Source organism: Anabrus simplex, chromosome 6, assembly GCF_040414725.1.
Source record: "Anabrus simplex isolate iqAnaSimp1 chromosome 6, ASM4041472v1, whole genome shotgun sequence".
Classification (NCBI taxonomy): domain Eukaryota; kingdom Metazoa; phylum Arthropoda; class Insecta; order Orthoptera; family Tettigoniidae; genus Anabrus; species Anabrus simplex.
Genome location: NC_090270.1, coordinates 129,197,644 through 129,218,790, shown reverse-complemented (window position 1 = coordinate 129,218,790; position 21,147 = coordinate 129,197,644). Strand labels below are relative to the sequence as shown.

At 43.3% G+C, this 21,147-nt stretch overlaps 1 protein-coding gene across 4 annotated transcripts in view; it reads left to right on the top strand.

The window, feature by feature from the left end:
• Positions 1 to 21,147, top strand: part of Pde9 (phosphodiesterase 9) — a 1,237,973-nt gene that overhangs the window by 1,122,432 nt on the left and 94,394 nt on the right. For all 4 annotated transcript variants that reach the window (XM_068228340.1, XM_068228339.1, XM_067149920.2 and 1 more), the window contains one exon: positions 17,151 to 17,300. In XM_068228340.1, coding sequence (XP_068084441.1) covers positions 17,151 to 17,300 — 150 coding nt within the window. The remainder of the gene's footprint in view (positions 1 to 17,150; positions 17,301 to 21,147) is intronic.

Below are 21,147 nucleotides of genomic sequence, written 5' to 3'. Positions count from 1 at the left end.
GTCGAGTCGGATCGGTCAAACACAGGAGCAAGAGCAGGGTGGAACTTGCCAGAGGCCCTGCGAAGGGTGTATGAAAAATCCACCGACAACTTGGAACGCGGGCAACGAGAGAAGCTGGAAGACCTACTGCAGGAGGATCAAAACGTCTTCTCCCTGGACAGCAACGATTTGGGCCGGACGAAACTAGTACAACATCGGATTGATGTGGGTGGCAGCGCGCAGGTCAAGGTTCCGTTTCGATGAGTCCCACTCGCGAAGCAACACGAAGTAGACCAGATGATAGAAGAAATGAAAGAACAGAAAGTAATAGAACCCTCAGAAAGCCCTTAGAGCTCCCCAGTAGTATTGGTAAAGAAGAAAGACGGCTTTAATCGATTCTGTGTCGACTACAGAAGAGTAAATGACGTCACAAACAAAGACAACTATCCGCTACCCGGGATTGATGACACTCTGGATACGATTTCAGGGTTGAAGTGGTTCTCTACGCTGGATCTGAAGAGTGGCTACTGGCAAGTAGAGATTCATCTTAAAGACCGAGAGAAGACTGAATTTTCAGTTGGACGTGGTTTCTGGCAGTTCAACATAATGCCATCCGGGCTGCGCAACGCCCCGCCAACGTTTGTGAGGCTGATGGAGACTGTGTTGAGAGAGCTGCACTGGAGGACGTGCCTGATTTACCTGGATGACATCATCGTTTTCGGAAGCACCTTCGACGAGCACTTGAAGAATTTGAGGGAGATTCTGGGAAAATTGAGAGCAGCCCAGCTGAAGTAGATCCCGAAGAAATGCCAGCTATTCAGGAAGGAAGTACAGTACCTCGGCCATGTCGTCTCGGTGGAAGGAGTCCGAACGGATCCTGAGAAAACCATGACGGTGAAGGAGTGGCCAGTACCTAAGAACAAGACTCAGCTTCGAAGTTTCCTAGGCCTCTGTACCTACCACCGTCGATTCGTCAGGCGATTTGCGAACATTGCCAAGCCGTTTACATCGTCTTACAGACCAATGGTTCACCTAGACGGAGGGATGCCTAAAAGCCTTTAACCACCTGAAGGACGCACTGTGTAAGGCTCCGGTATTGGTATATCCCAGAGCTAGGGTGAAATTTTTGCTCGACACGGACGCCAGCGAATTTGGTATTCGGGGCTTCCTGTCTCATGTCATGGACAACTAAGATCGGATAATTGCATACTTCAGTAAGGCCTTCTCCAAATCGAAAAGAAACTGCAGCGTCACACGGAAAGAGTTGCTGGCCATTGTGAAGGCCATCGAGCATTTCCATAAATACTGGTATAGCCAAGAATTCATCATCAGAACTGACCATGCATCATTCAGGTGGCTTCTAAATTTCAAGAACCCAGAAGGACAGCTCGCACGATGGCTGGAGACACTGCATCAGTATAATTATGTGATAGAACCCCGCAAGGGTCGCCTACATTCCAACGCCGACACTGTCTCGAAGGGCTTGTCCCGAAGACTGTAAATTCTGCTCCAAGAGTGAAGGTGAACACGATATTCCCTGCCAAAGGACCACAGTAGAATTCGAAGGAAGCTGAAGTCGTGAAGCCTGGATCAATGCGCACAGGGATAACGAGGACATCGGACTGCTGGCCGAGTGGAAGATCGCCCGCGTACCGAGGCCTAGATGAATAAACGTCAGTGACCTCAGCCCCAAAACTACGTCGTACTGCTCGTAATGGGACTCGCTGGTCACCAGGGATTGAGTGCTAAAGGGCATCGTGGAAAGCAGCGACGGGAAGACTCTCCGGGAGCAGGTGGTTATCCCACGCAGCATGGTAGCGGATGTCCTGAAGGAAGTTCATGGTGGAGTTTCGGGAGGGCACCTCGGAGTCAAGAAGACGTTGGAAAAGTTCCGAGAGAAGTTCTACTGGGTAGGTTGCCGATCGGACGTGGAAGACCTGCACTAGATGCAACGTGTGTGCTGCCAGCAAGGGACCAATTTGGAGAAGGAAAGGCCGAATGAAGACTTACAACGTGGCGCACCCCTCGAGAGAGTGACAGTTGATGTGACCGGACCAATCCCTACCAGAGGAACAGGAAATCGTTATATACTTGACGCCACTGATTATTTCACGAAGTGTCCGGAGGCGTATGCGGAAGCGTGTTAATAAAACACTTTAAATAGATTTTTCTAAAAATAAATAACACCTATTAAGTTAGTCACTGTGTTGAATTTAAATATTTTCTGCTCTCTTCCTGAAAATTTCTCCTTTCCTTAAGTCCGCTGTATTTCTGAGACCTCTCATATAAATCTGAATTTCCTCCTCCTAATCCCGTCCGACCATACTAGCCATTTTAACCGTTCAATTCTTCAGTTTCAATTAAATTTATCCACAAATTCAAATGGCATAATACTGGTCTGAACCAAACAATATGTCCTCGCTTGCTGTCAATGACCTTACGGACTAGCTGCTCCTATGCTACCGATTACGTAATGACATTGCTAGCCCTTTAATCGTCAAATTCTTCAATTTCAACTGGTTACCAAATTTATCCACGAACGAAATATTATTACACTAGTCTGAAAATCAAGCAAACATGTTCTTGCTCTTTGCTTGCTGTCAACATGGTGAAAATAATCAATTCTAGTCTGGTGGTGTTAGACGATGCTCAGCTACGCCAGCCGCGTGTCAGTTTAATACTTGAGACGTAAAAGAAAAGGTCATAAGCAAAATTCCGCCACATTGGCGTCTCAGGAACCTGTAGACATAACTAGTAGGATGCAAAACCAGTAACATAATAATAATAATAATAATAATAATAATTCGAGTATCTATTTTCAATCCTGGTGCAGCCGTTGTAAGATAGCCCCTATGAGGAGGGCGAGTGACGCTCGCATTTTGATGGTAACTGGATGTAAGTGTGGTGGAGAGTGGTATAATGTATTGTTGTATGTTTCAGGGGGAAAGACAAAGTACAGACACTCATCCCTGGACCAAAAGGAATTAAACTTCCACGTTAAAATCCTACTACCCACCTGGAAATTTAACACGGTACCCACGACCCAAAGCAAACACCATGAAAACCGCCGCTCTGCGAGGTAGACTTTCACCTCAATTAAAGACTGCGATAAGAGATGATAACTCCCTAAGTCTGTCTCTAAGAGCAATAAACACAAGGATATAAATAACAAAGCGCCGGGGGAAGACTCAGTAGTAGCAGAACTATGGAAATATGCCGCAGAGGAATCACTTGATATCTTGCAAAAGCAAATAGAAGAAAAGAATAATTAGTACAAGTACTTATACTTTATCTGAACACTTCCTATTTCATATTGGCTAAATTTAACCTCTTGCCTAAGTGCAGGCAATCGACACGCGATTGAAATAGACGTACGCTGTTTTCTGTAACACCATTATTATACTCCTTTGCAATGTCTTAAGTTATCTCACACTGACCTTTCTAGCCTATCTCTCTCTTTAGAAATAATAATAATAATAATAATAATAATAATAATAATAATAATACTAATAATAATAATAACCCGTGTGGGGATTTACCGGTTACCTCCATCGGGCGCGTCCCATTGGAATTGGGGAAGCTCGCTGGCTCTGCCGCCAGCAGAGTCAGAGGGTAGTACGGAAATAAAATACCACCGTGAAAAAAAAACTGGTCCCTTGCCAGGGTTACGGCGAAGACTGGTAAATGACCAGAATCCAGAAAACATCTTGAGGCAACCTCTAGGGCTAACAACCCTAGTTGTAAAAGGATGGGTACGCGTCCAAAGCAAAGTCAAGTCAAAAAGCATGATGGCACAACATTTCAAGAAACATACCCCAGGGGGTAAATCTTCGGATAAATCCCTCGTCGTGAACGCCACGGCGCACGAGTCTCGTTCGGATTCTGGGGGAGACTCAACATCATGCAAGACACGAGTCGGAGCGTCTCGGTGTACCCCGAAGAGTCAAAAACTCAGGCCAAAATCTAAAACCTTTCTAGCAACTTTCAACATAAATTCACTTACACAAACTGGCAAGCTGAAAACCCTCACCAAAGCTCTTCACGAAAATCAGATATCCATAATGGCCCTACAGGAAACAAGGTACCCTGATGAAGAGATTTTTGAATCCGAAGGCTACCGATTTTTCAAGAGCAAAGCGCAAAGAGGAATCCTCAATGGAGCTGTGATGCTTGGAACCGCGTTTGCTGTTAGAACCAAGATCCTTAAATCGGTTGCAAATTTCGAACCTGTGAATGTCAGATTGTCTATACTCACAATTAAATGCGCGAACAAAACCTACGCCCTAGTTAACGCACATGCTCCTACAAACGATAAGAACAAGTCTGATCCAGACGAAGTTGATAATTTCTGGGACCTACTGGATGAAAAATTAAACAAAATCCCCAAACACCATGTCAAGCTTCTTTTGGGTGACTTCAATGCCCAACTAGGTCGTGAACAGAAGTACAAGAAAGTTATAGGAAATTACCCTGCTCACAAAAGAACCAATCCCAACGGCAAAAGACTGGTGTCCATTTGCGAAAATCACAACCTGCAGGTCATGTCGACCCACTTTCGCCATCTACCCAGAAAGCAAATAACTTGGCTTTCTCCCGTCCAAGCTCTCGGAGAGTTCCAAATTGATCATGTTGCAATCTCCAGGAGAAACAGCCCTGAGATTATGAATGTCAAGGTAAAGAAAGGCATCAATGTGGCCTCAGATCATTATATGTCTCTTATCAAATTCAAACCAATTCCCGCAAACACAAGGAAGACAACCAGACAGATCATACGCTTCGACAATGATGAACTTCGGCAAAGGGTCCAGGAGTTCCAGGAGAAGGCTAGACCAAATGACTGTGACTTTAACACGCCAAAAGTCTCCTTGTTGAGGCCGCCAAAGACGTTGCATAAATCAAAAGAAGCAAAAAGCATGCCTGGTGGAATGGTACCTGCGAATCAGTCCTCCAAGAAAGACTCAATGCGTGGAAACAGTACTACTCTACGAAATCAGAAAATGATTGGGAAACCTACAAAACCCAACGTGCCCAAGCAGCTAGGGTGTTCAGAACTTAGAAACGTAAATACGAAAAATCTCTCATTGAAAAGTTAGAACAAAACTTTAGGAAGAATGAAAGCAGAGAGTATTACAGAGCCTTCAAACGCAAACTCACTGGCTATAAACCACCTTTGTGTGAAAGGACGGCTCACTGGTGACGTCAAATGAAGAAATTTGCAGCATTCTGGCAGACTACTTCAAGAATTTACTTAATTGCTCTAAACCGCAAAGCCCCATCAAGACCAAGGAATCCTTACCCAGGTACCCAGATTCCAGACCACCCGACAGAGATGAAATCAAGCGCCACATTGCCCGTCTCAAAAATAACAAAGCGCCGGGGGAAGACTCAGTAGTAGCAGAACTATGGAAATATGCCGCAGAGGAATCACTTGATATCTTGCAAAAGCAAATAGAAGAAATTTGGAACAAGGAGACCCTACCCGAAGATTGGAAAATAGCTTTGATCCATCCATTACACAAAAAAAGGCAGTATGAAGAACATTAACAACTACAGAGGAATATCTTTGCTACCCGTGACTTACAAAATTCTATCACTTGCCATCCTGGAGCGTTTGGAAGCACAAGTCGAACATCAAATAGGTGAATACCAAGGAGGGTTCAGAAAAGGTCGCTCAACAGCTGAACAGATCCAAAATCTCAAAACGATCATCAGATATTGTACACTAAGGTCCAAGCAGTATGTGTCTGTTTTTGTGGACTTTAATAAAGCGTACGACTCCATTGACCGGGAAGTCCTGCTAAACATCTTAAATGAATTTGGAGTTGATTTTAAACTGCTGGCATTAATTAGAGCCACCCTGATGGATACAAAATCCAAGGTGAAGTTCCACGGATGTCTCTCGCATTCCTTTGACATCAAAACAGGAGTCCGACAAGGTGATGGGCTATCCCCGATACTCTTCAACTGTGTTCTTGAAAAGATCATCAGAATCAGGCGGGTGAGATTACAGGAAACCAACTACAGTCCATTGAGAATAGGAACCAGATCTAAGGGGATCGCAACAGACTGCTTAACATTTGCCGATGATATTGCTGTTCTCTCAAACGACATAGAAACCGCTAGAGCTCAAGTTGAAATTTTAAAGGAAATTGCCGAGCAAACTGGTTTGCAGATATCATTTGAGAAAACAGAAGTAATGACTAACATCAAAGAGGCTCCACCAAAACTCCATACAAAATACGGGGACATCACCCGAGTAGACAAATTCAAATACCTGGATGAGATCATCATGAAAAATGGACTGGACAAAGAAGCACTTCAGGAGCGAGTACGCAAACTGGAAATAGCCTGCCAAACATCCCGTACAATCTACAACAAAAAATGCCTTTCCCAAAACACCAAGATACGTCACTATGAAACAGTGCTGAAGCCAGTAGTTCTATATGCAGCCGAAACCCTGTAACTAAATGCCAACAAAGGACTTCTTGAAGAACTGGAGGAAAGAGAACGCAAAATTGTGAGAGGAATCTTGGGATCAAAGTACAGAAATGGAGTCCATCAAAAAAGATCCAACAAGGAAGTTTACAGCAAAATAGAGAAAATTACCGACACAATCAGAAAAAGACGGGCACGATTTTACGGTCATCTGAAAAGAATGGACGGAAGAAAGTTAACTAAAGAAATCTTTCACTTGTTTGATTCAAACCCCAAAACCACAATTCCCTGGTTTAGAAATACCAAAGAAGACCTTCAAATGCTACGTATCTCAGCTGAAGACGCCCTTAACAGAGATCTCTTCCGCAAGAAAATATTGACGAACGGGCTAAACCGAGACGAGCAACCGAAGAGAAGACACTGTGCCCCTTGGACAGAGGAGCGTAAGCAGGCCCACTCACAAAGAATGAGGGAAATTTGGGCTCTAATGAAGGCCAAGTTCAGTGTCAAATGCAACAAGACTTAACGTAGTCCTTGATGCCCCCAGCGAAATATATAATAATAATAATAATAATAATAATAATAATAATAATAATAATAATAATAATAATAATTGTATGGCCTCAGTTACCATGTGCATTTTAATTTGACACCATGTAAGCTGCATAAGTGTCAATTTGGAGTTCATGATTTCTGCTACCAGATGGCAGAGAAACGGATCTCTGTTCGATGATCTATGGCTGAGTTTAGATTTCGTCGTTTAAACAGCAAAGTATCACCAGAGATCTACGTGCCGATATCATACAACATGGGGATCCGAATGGACTGAGTTCCTCCCATTAGAAAGTCGACCCTTCTGCTAGATTTGAACCCTCGCTTGGGGGATTCGCAGGCCGGCACTTTACCACTGATTCACAGATGGAACTTCTTTTAATTTGTAACTTGAAAACATTTAAGTTATGGTCGTTGCGCCTAGAAAAACCGCTATGTGTTAATGTTTCGGCTAAAAACTCTCACCAGGAATGTTTTGACATCTAAGGTTCATTATTGCGTGAACTGATTCAACGAGTCAGTGATACATGTTTTGCGGGTCAGTATTTCTCCCCTCAACATTGCTACATAGCGGTAGAGACGCAACGACGCTTTGTTCCTGATCAATTTTGACATTGCATATATAATGTTAACGAGAATGATTGCCTGTACGAACAGGCGAGGAAACGTTGTAGTAACGGGGTTTAAGATGGAGAAAGATTCAAAATCGGACTGAACATATTTAATAAAGTTGTTTATTTAGATATGCTTGTAATGTCAGAAGTTAATGGTCTATCGGAGTTTGTATATATATTTATCTCTGAAACTAAACGACAGCTCCCGCTTTTAGAAACATTTATGAAAGCCTCTGGGAATATCCAGAAAGGTGTCCGGCAAAGCCTTACGCTTTTGCCGGGTTCGTCGATGTTCATGGTGAGTACATTACGAGAGGTGCACTTGCGCAATGGGATGACGAAATTCCTGTTGGTGGTAAGAAGATATCCTATATAGTGGGGATGGAGGCACTTCTGTGTATGTGGGGTAATGCCCTTTCTCCATTTACCACCCACTGATTTTATATGTACTATTTAAAGAAAATAAATAAATAATATTAAACTGTGTTATGCAGACGATATTGCAATCATCGTTCCTGTTGACACGAAATTGACTGAGTTCGTTTCTCATATCAGAAATCTGTTTGCTGGAACGGGACCGCAGATTAACATAAATCAAATAAAATGAAATGATTATTGATAGAGCCAAGAAATTAGCCAGCACAAACATCTTCAAGGAACTAGAAATCGTCTCATAAATGCTACACCTAGTTTCAGCCGTTTCCAATTCCGGTTGCTGTGCTCCTTTTTAAAAAAGAGAAAAACCGCTGTGGCCAAAAATGTAATGATAAAATTGTCGCATTTGTGCACGGATCGCTCTGTCTAGTTATGGCTGAGGATGAGAATAGTATACAGGCTGGTATTTTACAGTTAGTGCTACAGACATGAAGAAAATAGATTCTTTTGAAATGTGGTATGACGAATGTTTCGCATACCTTTGACGGAATTTCATGTGAATGACTCCATTTTTAACTAGCTTATCCTCAGAATCAGGTCACCATCAGTGTGTAGAACAATGTGTTTTTCAACCCTTTGGACACAGAATGCGATATAGGAAAGTACACGGGTGTTTATGCCGTCTTCATCATTAGAAATTATTCTATGTAGGGACCCATCCTCACACACACAGGTCGCCTACACGGCGTCAAGCCGAAAGACCTGCGCCAGGTCTCTCCGGAGACCACTCGCCATTATTATTATTATTATTATTATTATTATTATTATTATTAAAGAGTTTACTAAAAACAGTTTTGGCAAACCGTCCGTCCGTTCTACTGGACCGATTTGCTTCCTTTTTGGTTTATTCTCTCCAGAATTACCTGCCAGTGAATCATGAGGCATTGATAGGTCTTCAAGTTCAGCCAACTTTGAGTAATCATAAAATCAAATTATTAATGGTTACTCTAATAATTGCAGGCGGAGGCTTACCCTAACCCGCAATACATTCTGTGCTTAGCAAGTTGCCAATCGACTGACACTTTCTTTTTTCTTTCTTTTTTTTATTGCCATTTTCTTTACGTCGCACCGACACAAATAGGTCTTATGGCGACGATGGGACAGGAAAAGCCTAGGAGTAGGAAGGAAGCGGCCGTGGCCTTAAGAAAGGTACAGCTCCAGCATTTGTCAGGTGTAAAAATGGGAAACTACGGAAAACCATCTTCAGGGCTGCCGACAATGGGATTCGAATCCACTATCTCCCGCATGCGAGCTCACCGCTGCACGCCCCTCACCGCACGGCCAACTCACCCGGTCTCTCTAACACTTTCATTACCGGTAAAGTTCTGATATGTGTGATTTCCATCCTCAGTAATGTCATTGTATACAGCCACATTTGATTCTTCCCTGTCAAGTCAGAGAGTATACACTTACTCTAATTAGGAAAGAATATTATTCCCTTCTTGGTACTCTTTGATTCTCTAACTTTTCCCAGCTTCCAATTATATTCGACAGGTGGCAGACCGTTCCTAATAACTTACATGCTGCTAAGAGAAAAAAGTCTATGTACAAACAGACCCCATCATGACATACACCTTACACGTTATCTGGGAACACGTAAACCTAGGTACACTATACTAGACTTAACTAAAGTTGGCGTCTGACAGGTAAGGTTGGAGGGAGGAGCACTGTACGTGCCATTTCACGATGTTGCCACATTCCAGCATTCCTTTCTACATACTCTTACCCCTCGCTTCCGGTTCACTTGTTCCCTCCTTCATTCTGACCGCTGTGATCTGTTGTAGACTACCTGGCCAGGCGGTGTCGTCCCATTTGCGATCACTCTTATACAAACAATCAGGTTCTTATCAGTGACAGTGACAGGTTTGGCAACTCCCAGCAAGACGAGCTGCCCTAAAGTTTTATCTCCATGGCAACCGTAGTCGCCCCACCCTCGTTTCCATGGCAACCACACAGCCACTCCCTTTATCCCGCTTCGGCAGGCAGTAAACGTACCTCCCTCTAAGAAATGTCAGACGCCAACTCTTATTATTAGCAGTATAGAAAGAGTGAAGGCCATGTACCTTAAATAAGTTCTCTGCCTGGTAAAAGAAACCCGCTGCTTCGAGACTAACCTCTGAACTTACAATACAACTGTAGAAGAACTGCCTTCTACGACACAATACCATGCTTTACATCAAGAACTTACGGATAAATAAAGAGAATATATGGAAAGATTTTTATCAAACAGACTGCATGATGACGTCAGAATAGATGAATTCTGACTACGAATTGCGGCACACCATAACGCGCTTCTTATTAAATGTTCAGAAAACCATTGAAAAGGGCAGGTGAAACAATATGACTACGACAGACATGCTTTTCCCAGTTATTCTTGGGGTCACGGTAGTCACCCAGACCATTTGGATTTTGGCTAGGGGTTCAAAGCCGGATGCCGTTCCTGACACCACGTGATTTTTCATGTAAAAACTCGAACCCAAGATCGACCGGAATTAGAACCTCAGTCGACCAGGTGGAAAGCTGGCAGCGAAGCCACTGAGCTAATCACGCCCCATTTCTCCATAACCTGGTAATAACTCTTTACAGGTCTGCCTTCCAGACTAAGTAAGAAGTAGGTCGTATTCCATTTGGTAGGTGTTCACGAATCAGGTGGAGGGAGTTATCGATCACAGATGTTCTCCTGGCAACTAGGATGGGCAGGTGTCCCCTTAAATACGGAATTTCCCTTATTTGAAGGTCTGAAGTACTGTCCCGTTTTAACAGCGTACATGTCGCCCTTTTTTCCCATACTTATACATTTCACTTCTGCCATGGTTAAACGAACTAAAGGCTTTAATTTAATTTTCTGGTTTTGAAGAAATTATAAATTCTTTTAAATGTGTCCATCTTTTAATTTACATAGCTTTTATGAAAAATTTCCTTCCCATAACATTGAATTTTTTACAATTTGTTTTACGTCGCACCGACACAGATAGGTCTTATGGCGACTATGGTATATGAAAGGTCTAGGAGTAGCAAGGACCGAGCTCGATAGCTGCAGTCGCTTAAGTGCGGCCAGTATCCAGTATTCGGGAGATAGTAGGTTCGAACCCCACTGTCGGCAGCCCTGAAAATGGTTTTCCGTGGTTTCCCATTTTCACACCAGGCAAATGCTGGGGCTGTACCTTCATTTTTTTTGCTAGTTGCTTTACGTCGCACCGACACAGATAGGTCTTATGGCGACGATGGGACAAGGGAGGGCTAGGAGTGGGAAGGAAGCGGCCGTGGCCTTAATTAAGGTACAGCCCCAGCATTTGCCTGGTGTGAAAATGGGAAACCACGGAAAACCATTTTCAGGGCTGCCGACAGTGGGGTTCGAACCTACTATCCCCCGAATACTGGATACTGGCCGCACTTAAGCGACTGTAGCTATCGAGCTCGGTGTACCTTAATTAAGGCCACGGCCGCTTCCTTCCTACTCCCAGCCCTTCCCTGTCCCATTGTCGCCATAAGACCTATCTGTGTCGGCGCGACGTAAAGCAACTAGCAAAAAAAAAAAAAAAAAAAAAAAGAGTAGCAAGGAAGTGGCCATGGCCCAGCATGGCCCCAGCATTTGCCTGGTGTGAAAACATTGAAATATGTGATCGTGGAGCTAGATATACCTGTTTTGATATTGATAGTGGTCAGAGCTGTAATGTGAACTCAAAATGGGTGAGTTTTTCTCTAAAGTTAATTTAGATACTGTTCCAAATATACTAATGTTCTAAGTATAACAGGTTCGAATGCATAACGTATGTTGGAAGAGTTTATTCAATTCTTAAAAAGCATAATGGAACGATGAAAGGAATGACATTTGCGGTCACAACAAAATCATAGTCATTTGCAATCACTGAGATGTCTTTAAGCCCGGTTGTGTCGGCCGAGGTGCGAGAGGTATCTGCCTCCGGAAAGGTGCGGTCATCACTTTAGTCGACCGAAGTATTATGTGTATTCGAGTTAGAAAATAACCATAAACTAATAAATTTACAAAAAATCCAATAACACCATAATTTCCTCGTTTATTTTCACCTTAGATCATGTAGGTTTGGGATGAGTAATTTATATTTTAATATTCTTTTATCGCAGATGGAAAGAAAAAGCGCTAAACGTGTTTCAACCATGCGTGAAATTTAAGACAATGTTTCTTGAAACCCATCATGTTTTTTAAAACATAACATTTTATTTATAAACAAAGTGAACTGAAAGTGAACTGTAATGTGCACAACGATTTGCCGTATTATATAGGTCTTAACTAAAGTTGGCGTCTGACAGGTAAGGTTGGAGGGAGGAGCACTACACGTGCCATTTCACGATGTTGCCACATTCCAGCATTCCTTTCTACATGCTCTTACCCCTCGCTTCCGGCTCACTTGTTCCCTTCTTCATTCTGACCGCTGTGATCTGTTGTAGACTACCTGGCCAGGCGGTATCGTCCCATTTATAGTAATTGCCACGTAAGGAAATACCCCAGAAAGTAAATATCGCCGCCCGATGCTCTTCTTTTCTCTTTTTTGTAATGGCTGATCACTGCTGCCAACCTGCCTGGTTACATATTAAAATCATCAGACATAACCACAACAAACTAACCTCAATGTAAACACCGATAATGAATGTTTCCCTACCCTAGTAAATGATAAAAGATAAGATGAAATAAATCAAGATAATTATGAATATCTCCTCAATGAGGAATTAAGGAAATAAACACACTTTCTCACTTAAATTATCTGTCTTTATTTTGATATACAGTAAGCGTACTATAACCATATTCGTGAAAAGAGGGGCGTGTTAAACGATGCAATTTATTTAATAAGTCTTTGCAGTGTGATTTTCGAAAGTTCCAGACATCCAATGACTTCCCTTTCTTTTGCGCGAATATTTCCTTCTCTCTTCAATACCGGTAACCAGTAAGGAGAGAGATTATTGGGCATATTTTCAGCCTGCAGGCTGGTTATATCTTCAAGCTTATCAGGAAACATATAGGAATACTAATGTGCCAAGCTCCGTGAACGGAATTTAGGTCAGCTTTCAAGTTCACTGCGGATTTGAAAATAATAATGTTATAAGTTCTACTGCCAAAATTTCGTCCCGCAAGAGTTATTTCATGTACCGGTAGATCTAGACATGAGACTGACGTATTTGAGCACTTTCATCATTTCACACAAACTATGTTATTAAATGCATTATCCGAACATGCCACAATCCTACTTACCTGGTATTAGCCAAATAGATTTACAATCCCACAGAAAAAGAAAATATGCTTTAAATATTCTCGCAAATGTATCACTAGTGACTTTAACGGCGATGCGGTGGCAACACGCAATTCACGCTAGAGCAGTGATTGAACGTTGCCAACGTGCCAGATTAACGGTAAATGTAAGACGTCGTATCGGCAAGTATGGTCCCTAAACTGTATGGTTACCGACACTGAAAAAGACCCAACAGCAAGAAAAGTAACCATAAATCAATATCTTAATATTACAGGGGAGAAAGGGTAAGGTTGCACCCTTAGGGTACGTCCTTACACGGAGAGGACTATACAACCACTCTTATACAAACAATCAGGTTCTTATCAGTGACCGTGACAGGTTTGGCAACTCCCAGCAAGACGAGCTGCCCTGAAGTTTTATCTCCATGGCAACCGCAGTCGGCCCAACCTCGTTTCCATGGCAATCACACAGCCACTCCCTTTATCCTGCCTCAGCAGGCAGTAAACGGACCTCCCTCTAAGAAATGTCAGACACCAACTCTTATTAATAGCCGTATAGTAACTGTCAACTCCATTACAGCAATGCACATTGTGTTAAAAGCTGGATTCGATCAGATGTGAACTATTTCTTTGTCTCGTGTCCTTCGTTACATAGGTGACGATGTATTGCTGACTTTCCCTACACTTTATGTACATATAACCACTGTAATGTGCACAACAATTTGCCTTATTAATACAGTAACTGTTAACTCCACACAGCACTAACAGTAAATACTTACGCCAGGAAGTTTCGATATAGAATGGCGTTTGAGGCTGAAGGTATCAGTCTCTAAACAATTCGCGTGAGAGAAGAATGTTGTTCTCGAAGCGAGCAAACAGGATTCCAGGCATGTTAGCGAGGATTTCCCGAGATTAAGACTGACTTACTGACTGACTGACAAAAGTTTTCATTCCCCACCCTCACGGGGTGGGGTCCGCCGCGTAGAGGGTTACGCCCTCTCTCTGGCCAAGAGATGTGGGAGTCTTGGGGAGGGGGGGATTGTGATGGAGGAAGGAGGGGTAAAAGAGTTGAAGTAGAAAGAGATGGGAGGGGTTTGGCTTCTTAGCTAAGGGGTTTCCAACTTTATTTTATTTCAGTATTATTCACATTTTTCCTTTTTTTGATTGTTTGTTTGATATGTACATTGATATATAAGTAAGTTCTAGAATGCGACATCAATTAAAGAGGTTTATTTTTACAGTCATGTATGAAGGCCTAAAGTTTAGCATAGTACTGATTAGAAATGTTTCCATTCTTTCCTTCGCCAATGTGGTCTCTTCTGAAGACAGGGTGGCAAATGCGTGAATAGTGGCATAATTTCCCTGGTGCACTCACAAGCCTACTTTTAACAGGATGTAAGTCTACTCGGTGATTAGAAATACTGGAGAGGATACGATTCTATGATGTAGTTGCTTCAGCTGAGGAGGCTGAGAATGTGTTCAGACAAGGGTTTCTAATGGTGTAAAGTTGAAATGCGAATTGAGATCGGAATGGGTGATTAGAAAGTGAAGATTTAATGCTTGATTTTGTGCGGCTTGTAAATGAGAACTAAGGGCCTGTTGTAGGGGTGGATATTTAGTAATAAAATGGTGACAAAGCGAATTACATCCTCGACTCTAGGTGATGGAAAAAGGGAAGAGTTAGGTGATGTAGGTGGATCAATGGTTCTTATAGGGGCAGTGAGCTCTGGTTGATTTTTGAGGAGGTGCGGTGCGGAGACGGCCGCGGAGAGAATACACAGCGTGATTGCCTCCACAGGTAAGGCATTGCAGAGGTTGATGCGTGATGGGACACTAGGGTGGAGAGTGATCTTGATGGCAGTGTACACATTTAGGAGTCTTGGTGGTACATTGAATGGGTGGTATGATTATTGTAGATGAGATAGTGCTCACAACGGATGGCTTGTGGAAGTGGGGCGCGAGATGGTTCCACTTTATGGTGGTGTCTATCGATGGAGAGTCTCCGCTGACCAAGACACGGTCGTTATCTTCGGGTGATGGCAGAAGAATTCCCATCATATAGGTGGGACCCGTGGAGTTCTTGATTCTGAATGCCTTCTTGACTGGGATACCTTCCGCGTGGAGTCCGGAGATCATTGATTCTTCTGTAATAGAGGATCCAGCACCTGATATTACGCAGCTAAGAAGCTTGTGAACTCCTATTGCAGTGGTGAGTTGAGTGGCCGCGGTGTCCCTATTAACTTGAATGATGACTCCGTTTGTCGTTCGTCGGATGTCCTCTAGCTCCTCACAGCGCATATTAAATCTGAGAAAGCTGAAGAAAATGACGTGGGGAGATTGGAACTTTGGGGGCAGGGTTGGAGAATAGGAATGGATGCGTTCCTGAGAGAGTAGGTTGGAGCAAACGTGAATGATTGATGTGGAGTCTTGTGCCGGATACTGATGAAAGTTCGAGTGGAGAAGGGAGTAGTAGTGGTGTGGGTAGAATTGGGAGGAATGGCTGCTTGTGGCGTCCGTGGACAGCTGCAGCGCACTTGTAATGTCTGTCGATGGTGCAGGTTCCGGGTCCAAAGCAAGGCGTCGTGGAGCTTGTTCTTCCTCCGGAGCAGACTGTGGAGGAAAACCTCTTAAACTGGAATTGAACTCTGGTTCAGCGGAGCTGGTGTCTTGGGAAGAAATCTGGCCTAGTAGTCAAGAGCTGCAAAACTGAAATTTACGGCCGAGTGGTAAGCTGCTGCGACTGTCTGACTGATGCCAGGGGCGGCGATCGATGTTGGTGGTGGTGGTGGTGGTGGTGGTGGTGGTGGTGGTTGCTGCTGTAGTGGGGACTTGACAATAAGGTGAATAGCGATACCGGTACATGACGGAGACTGACTTTTCTGGAGTCTGAGGAGAGATGGTATTGGGCAAGATGGGCTCGCTCTGAGGTGATACCTCTCGGATTTTCTTCTGTGCACCTAGTCAGAACACTATTTAATAGAGAATGCCCTACGTGCCTGAGTTACGGTGTAGGAAAAAAAAAGCCGTTGGACAGCGAGAGATCTGCGAGATTAAGTTAGTGAGGCCCACCCCATGCTGGAGTGACTGTAAATCTCTTATGACTGGTGCGGAATTTCTGTCAGTAGACACAAGTAAGTTATACCTCAGAGACCGCAAATATCTGGCAACCAAAGGAATAGGTGATCAGCAACACTGATTCTTCTTCTTCTTCTTCTTTTTCTACCGCTTATTCCCACACCTTTGGGGTCGCGCGTCAGAACTTCGTCGCACATGTGGATTTGGCTCTGTTTTACGGCCGGATGCCATTCCTGTCCCCAACCCTATATGGAGGGATGTAATCACAATTGCGTGTTTCTGTGGTGGTTGGTAGTGTGGTATGTTGTCTGAATATGAAGATGAGAGTGTTTCGACGGACACAAACACCCAGTCCCCGAGCCGGAAGAATTCATCAGAAGCGATTAAAATCCCCGACCCGACCGGGAATCGAACCCGGGACCCTCTGAACGGAAGGCCAGTACGCTGACCATTCAGCCAACGAGTCAGACGTTCAGCAACGCTGATAATGTCAAAAATTATTCAAGTGTCACTTAATTTTTATCATAGTTGTCAGAAATTTCATGACTTAATTAAGGGAGATTGAGCATTATTGATAAAAGGCTAAAAATGAAGAAAAATACGAAAACGTTTTATGTAGAAAATGAAACATGAAAATCCTGTAATAAAGTTTGTGCCTACAATATAATTATAGTGCAGTACATTTACATCTGAGTGTTGTTTTTTTTATTTTTTTTTATTTTTAGCAAATGTCGTGTCATATCCACATGACCTGTCCTTTACTGGCATTTCTAAAACCTGGTAACCCTTCTGACAACAGAGTTATAACTGGAGGTTGTATGCTTGCCTTGTTACAGAGCTGTTCCGATCAGCAGCAGAGGCGGGACCTCTGGACGTGCTGAAGTTATACGGAGCAGGTGGTCGGCTGTTGAATATCTCACCGCGCCTCGCGCCCAACTCGCCTGACCGCCCCTATCGGCTCGAGGTGGTAGCTGCGCACTGTCACGGTTAGTATCACTGATATCACTGATATACTTCTGATGTGAGTGTAACCACTGTTCTGGTAAAACTATTCGTACAATCTGTTCGAATGGTGCTATTTCCACTTAAAATTTCTTCTTAGTATTTCGTCCACATCCATTGCAGTAGTTGAAAACTACAGAATGTCATGAGCAATCCAGACCATACAAATGTAGTCGTTTAAAGGTAGTACCATATCCGATCATGGGTATGTTCCAGGTGCCTTTTTTTATACGTTTCTTTGCGTTTCTTTACAACTTTTTTAAGGTGGATATAGTGCATTTGAACAGACACTCTTCAATTGTGGCATCCAGTCAAAGAGGGAGCTATAGTACAAATCTTGAAAGATTTTAGTTACTTAATAATTTCGTGTGGCTATTTCTAGCCGGTTGCAGGCCTTGTAAGGCAGACCTTCCCATGAGGGTGGGCGGCATCTGCATGTGTAGGTAACTGCGTGTTATTGTGGGGGAGGATAGTGTTGTGTGTTGTGTGTGAGTTGCAGGAATGTTGGGGACAGGACAAATACCCAGCCCCAAACCATTGGAATTAATAGAATTAACCAATGAAGGTTAAAATCCCCGACCCGGCCGGGAATCTTACCCGGGGCCCTCTGAACCGAAGGCCAGCGCACTGACCATTAAGCCAACGAGTCGAACATTTGAGTTACTGCTATTATCTCTTTCTCCCTGCCAGTTCTCGTCTATTTCATTAGCTACAACGTATTATTTATACACGGTGATGCAGAAGTAACGCATTGGTTTGAATCATGTACAAGTTGCTTTGTTCTGAAAGAAATGTTTGTTTCTGCTACAAATACTACGCACTTTGTTTGGAAATGTGTATGCACTGGTTTGGGTCGCCGAGTTCAGAATGGGGTTCGGCCTACAGATGGTCGCGGCTGGTCCGTAGTTCGACGACTCTGCACTCGACCAACCAACCGAGCTGAGGAGAGGTGGCCGCGGCTCCACCGTGGCTCTACGCCTCTACTTTCGGGAGACGGAGAGTGGCTGGTCCCCACTGTCGGTTGTCCTGAGAATGGTTTTCCGTGGTTTTCCATTCTCCTGCACTAAGGCGAATGCCGGGACAGTTCCTAGTATAGGCCACCGCCGCCAACCCTCTCACCTTCTCAGCACATCTCCCTGGCCTGAGAGACGGCGTTACCGTTTAGAAGGCCCGCCGTCCCCTTTAGGGATGGAATTAAAACATTTTCAGTAGTAGTCAAAAATTGTAACTCTCAAATGAATACTCTACGTTTCCTTAAAAAGTCGAACTATTTTCAAAACATTTTACGTAACTTCGTCGAGAGTTTCCAACTAGAACGTATCTATTTTCATTCATTCGTATACTGTTCTCGAGCCTTTCAGTGTTTGCTGCCTTGATACAAATGTGATATTTTATATATCCTCGTGAAAAGACCGAGACAATTATAGACTGCTGATTTGTAAAGAATAGTTCAGTGTGTTTTCTCCACGGTTTGGTGGTTTTTTTGTGTGTGTGTGTGTGTTAGTTGTTTTACGTCGCACCGAGACAGATAGGTCTTACGGCGACGATGGGACAGGAAAGGGCTAGGAGTGGGAAGGAAGCGGCCGTGGCCTTAATTAAGGTACAGCCCCAGCATTTGCCTGGTGTGAAAATGGGAAACCACGGAAAACCATTTTCAGGGCGGCCGACAGTGGGGTTCGAACCTACTATCTCCCGAATACCGGATACTGTCCGCAATTATGCGGTTTGGTGCTTAACTTCTTCATGGTTACTTGCCCGAGCGTTCTGTAGCGGAATGCAAAAGGAAAGTCATGAGGTATTTCAACCCATGCGTGAATATTGAACCAATCTTTCCTATAATGATTATGTGGCAAATGTGCAAAATAGTTGCAAGTAACAAAATTACAACTAAGTCATCAGCTGGCCTATAAGTATATGTCCAGGTCATTCAGCCAGGTGATTAGCTCCGGAGTAGTCTCTTTAATTTCTTCCAAAGTGCCAGGAAATGACAGTACGAGGCATTCAGTCACTATGTGTCTAACAGTTTGCACATTGACATCACAGTAACACTGGGGAGAGGCAGTTCTGCCCCATCGATGTCGATCAGAGGTACTCCGTCCAATATTGCACTAAATTCTGTTGAGTTTCACTCATTCATCTGGACAGAGCGAGTTAGATAGACACTAAACTGTTTTCATTTCTTCAGGTTTTCTGAATTGAAAATACCAGTATTTTACATCATTCCTACAAGAGGGTTAACAATGTCATTGACAAGGAAATTGACCAAACTTAAGAAAAGAAGTGCCGGACAAGACCCATAATATTTTACATATAATGTAAAAACATTCCTGTATGAAAATGAAAATCCTCAGCCTCTTTCCAGTCCCATCTAGCGGCGAGGATAGGAATTTTGCCTGTGGCACTCCTCTGGGGCAATGATTAATGACTGAAAGATGAAATGAAATTATATTGGAGAACGCTGCTGGAATGAAAGAGGACAGGGCAAACCGGAGTAACCGGAGAAATCCTGTCCCACCTCCACTTTGTTCAGCGCAAATATCACATAGAGTGACCGGGATTTGAACTATGAACCCAGCGGTGAGAGGCCGGTGCGCTGCCGCCTGAGCCACGAAGGCTCTTGTGTGAGAATTCTGCGTGCATTTTTATCACAGTTTTACTGCATGTCTAAGAAACCTGGGTGATGAAAAAGACTGATGTAAAATGACGTGAGGCTTTTGATATGTTGTGGGTGAAGTGACCTGGAGGCACTGCCGTCTCGATCCTCTAATACTGCCTGCTCTATGCCATAAGTTTAACACAGGAAGGCGCGAATACCAATCTCTTCAAGCCGCCGTAAGAGTGCAGTCAGAAGCACATCTTCGCAGTCAGTGTGGGCGTAGCATTGTATTAATGATGCATGTGTGTGTACGAAAAGCTGAGTAATTTCGTACAATGAGTAAACGTGCCCATTCACTTCCATTCCTCAAGTGATATTTTATATCGAACTGTGAAATGAAATAATTGGATCCCACGCATTCTGAAAGGGAAGATTACGCTCGTTAAGTTTGAAAGACGTCCAACAGTAGAGCATAGCAGCTTCAACATACTGTTGGAGATGCTTCATCAGAGCAACAAAACAAGGTTTTGGATATCGAAGTCCTCCTCTGTACTGATGCATAATCAGTTCCATTTATTGGTGTCGAAGCTCTACGCAGGGAGATGTTACGGACACAAATGTTACACTCCATCCTCTCTTCAGCAACACGAACCAAGTACCTGCAAATTAGGATTTGGTTTTCTGTTTCTAGATTGATTGCGACATTACCATTTGGATATTTGAGGTTGTCCTAAATGTCTAAACATGAAGACGTTTGTTTTATGATTGTCCGTCAGAATTCTTATCACAAGGAATCCAATATCCTCCACGGCTTTAATCAAATCCTGAAGTAAGGTGTAAAGGCTACAGATGCGACAGTAATCTGAAGATATTCAACTACTTCCTTTATTAGGACCTTGCCTAGATATAGCCGACAGCCACTTTTCACTTACAGTACTTCCCTTCTAGGCGGTATTTCATGGAATCGTATCTCTTCTGGTTACGAACCAACTTGCCGAGATTTGCAAAATGGTACACAACAGTTGAATATTTCGGGGGGGGGGGGGAAATCTGAAGTTTCATTTCTACCAAAAAATATAACTTGCTCAAACGGAAGAAATCGAGTACACTTTAAAAGAGCTTTTAAAATATCTATAAGCGGATTAAGAAAGAAAGAAAGAAAGAAAGAAAGAAAGAAAGAAAGAAAGAAAGAAAGAAAAATTCTTCTTCTTCTTCTTCTTCTTCTTCTTAATCTG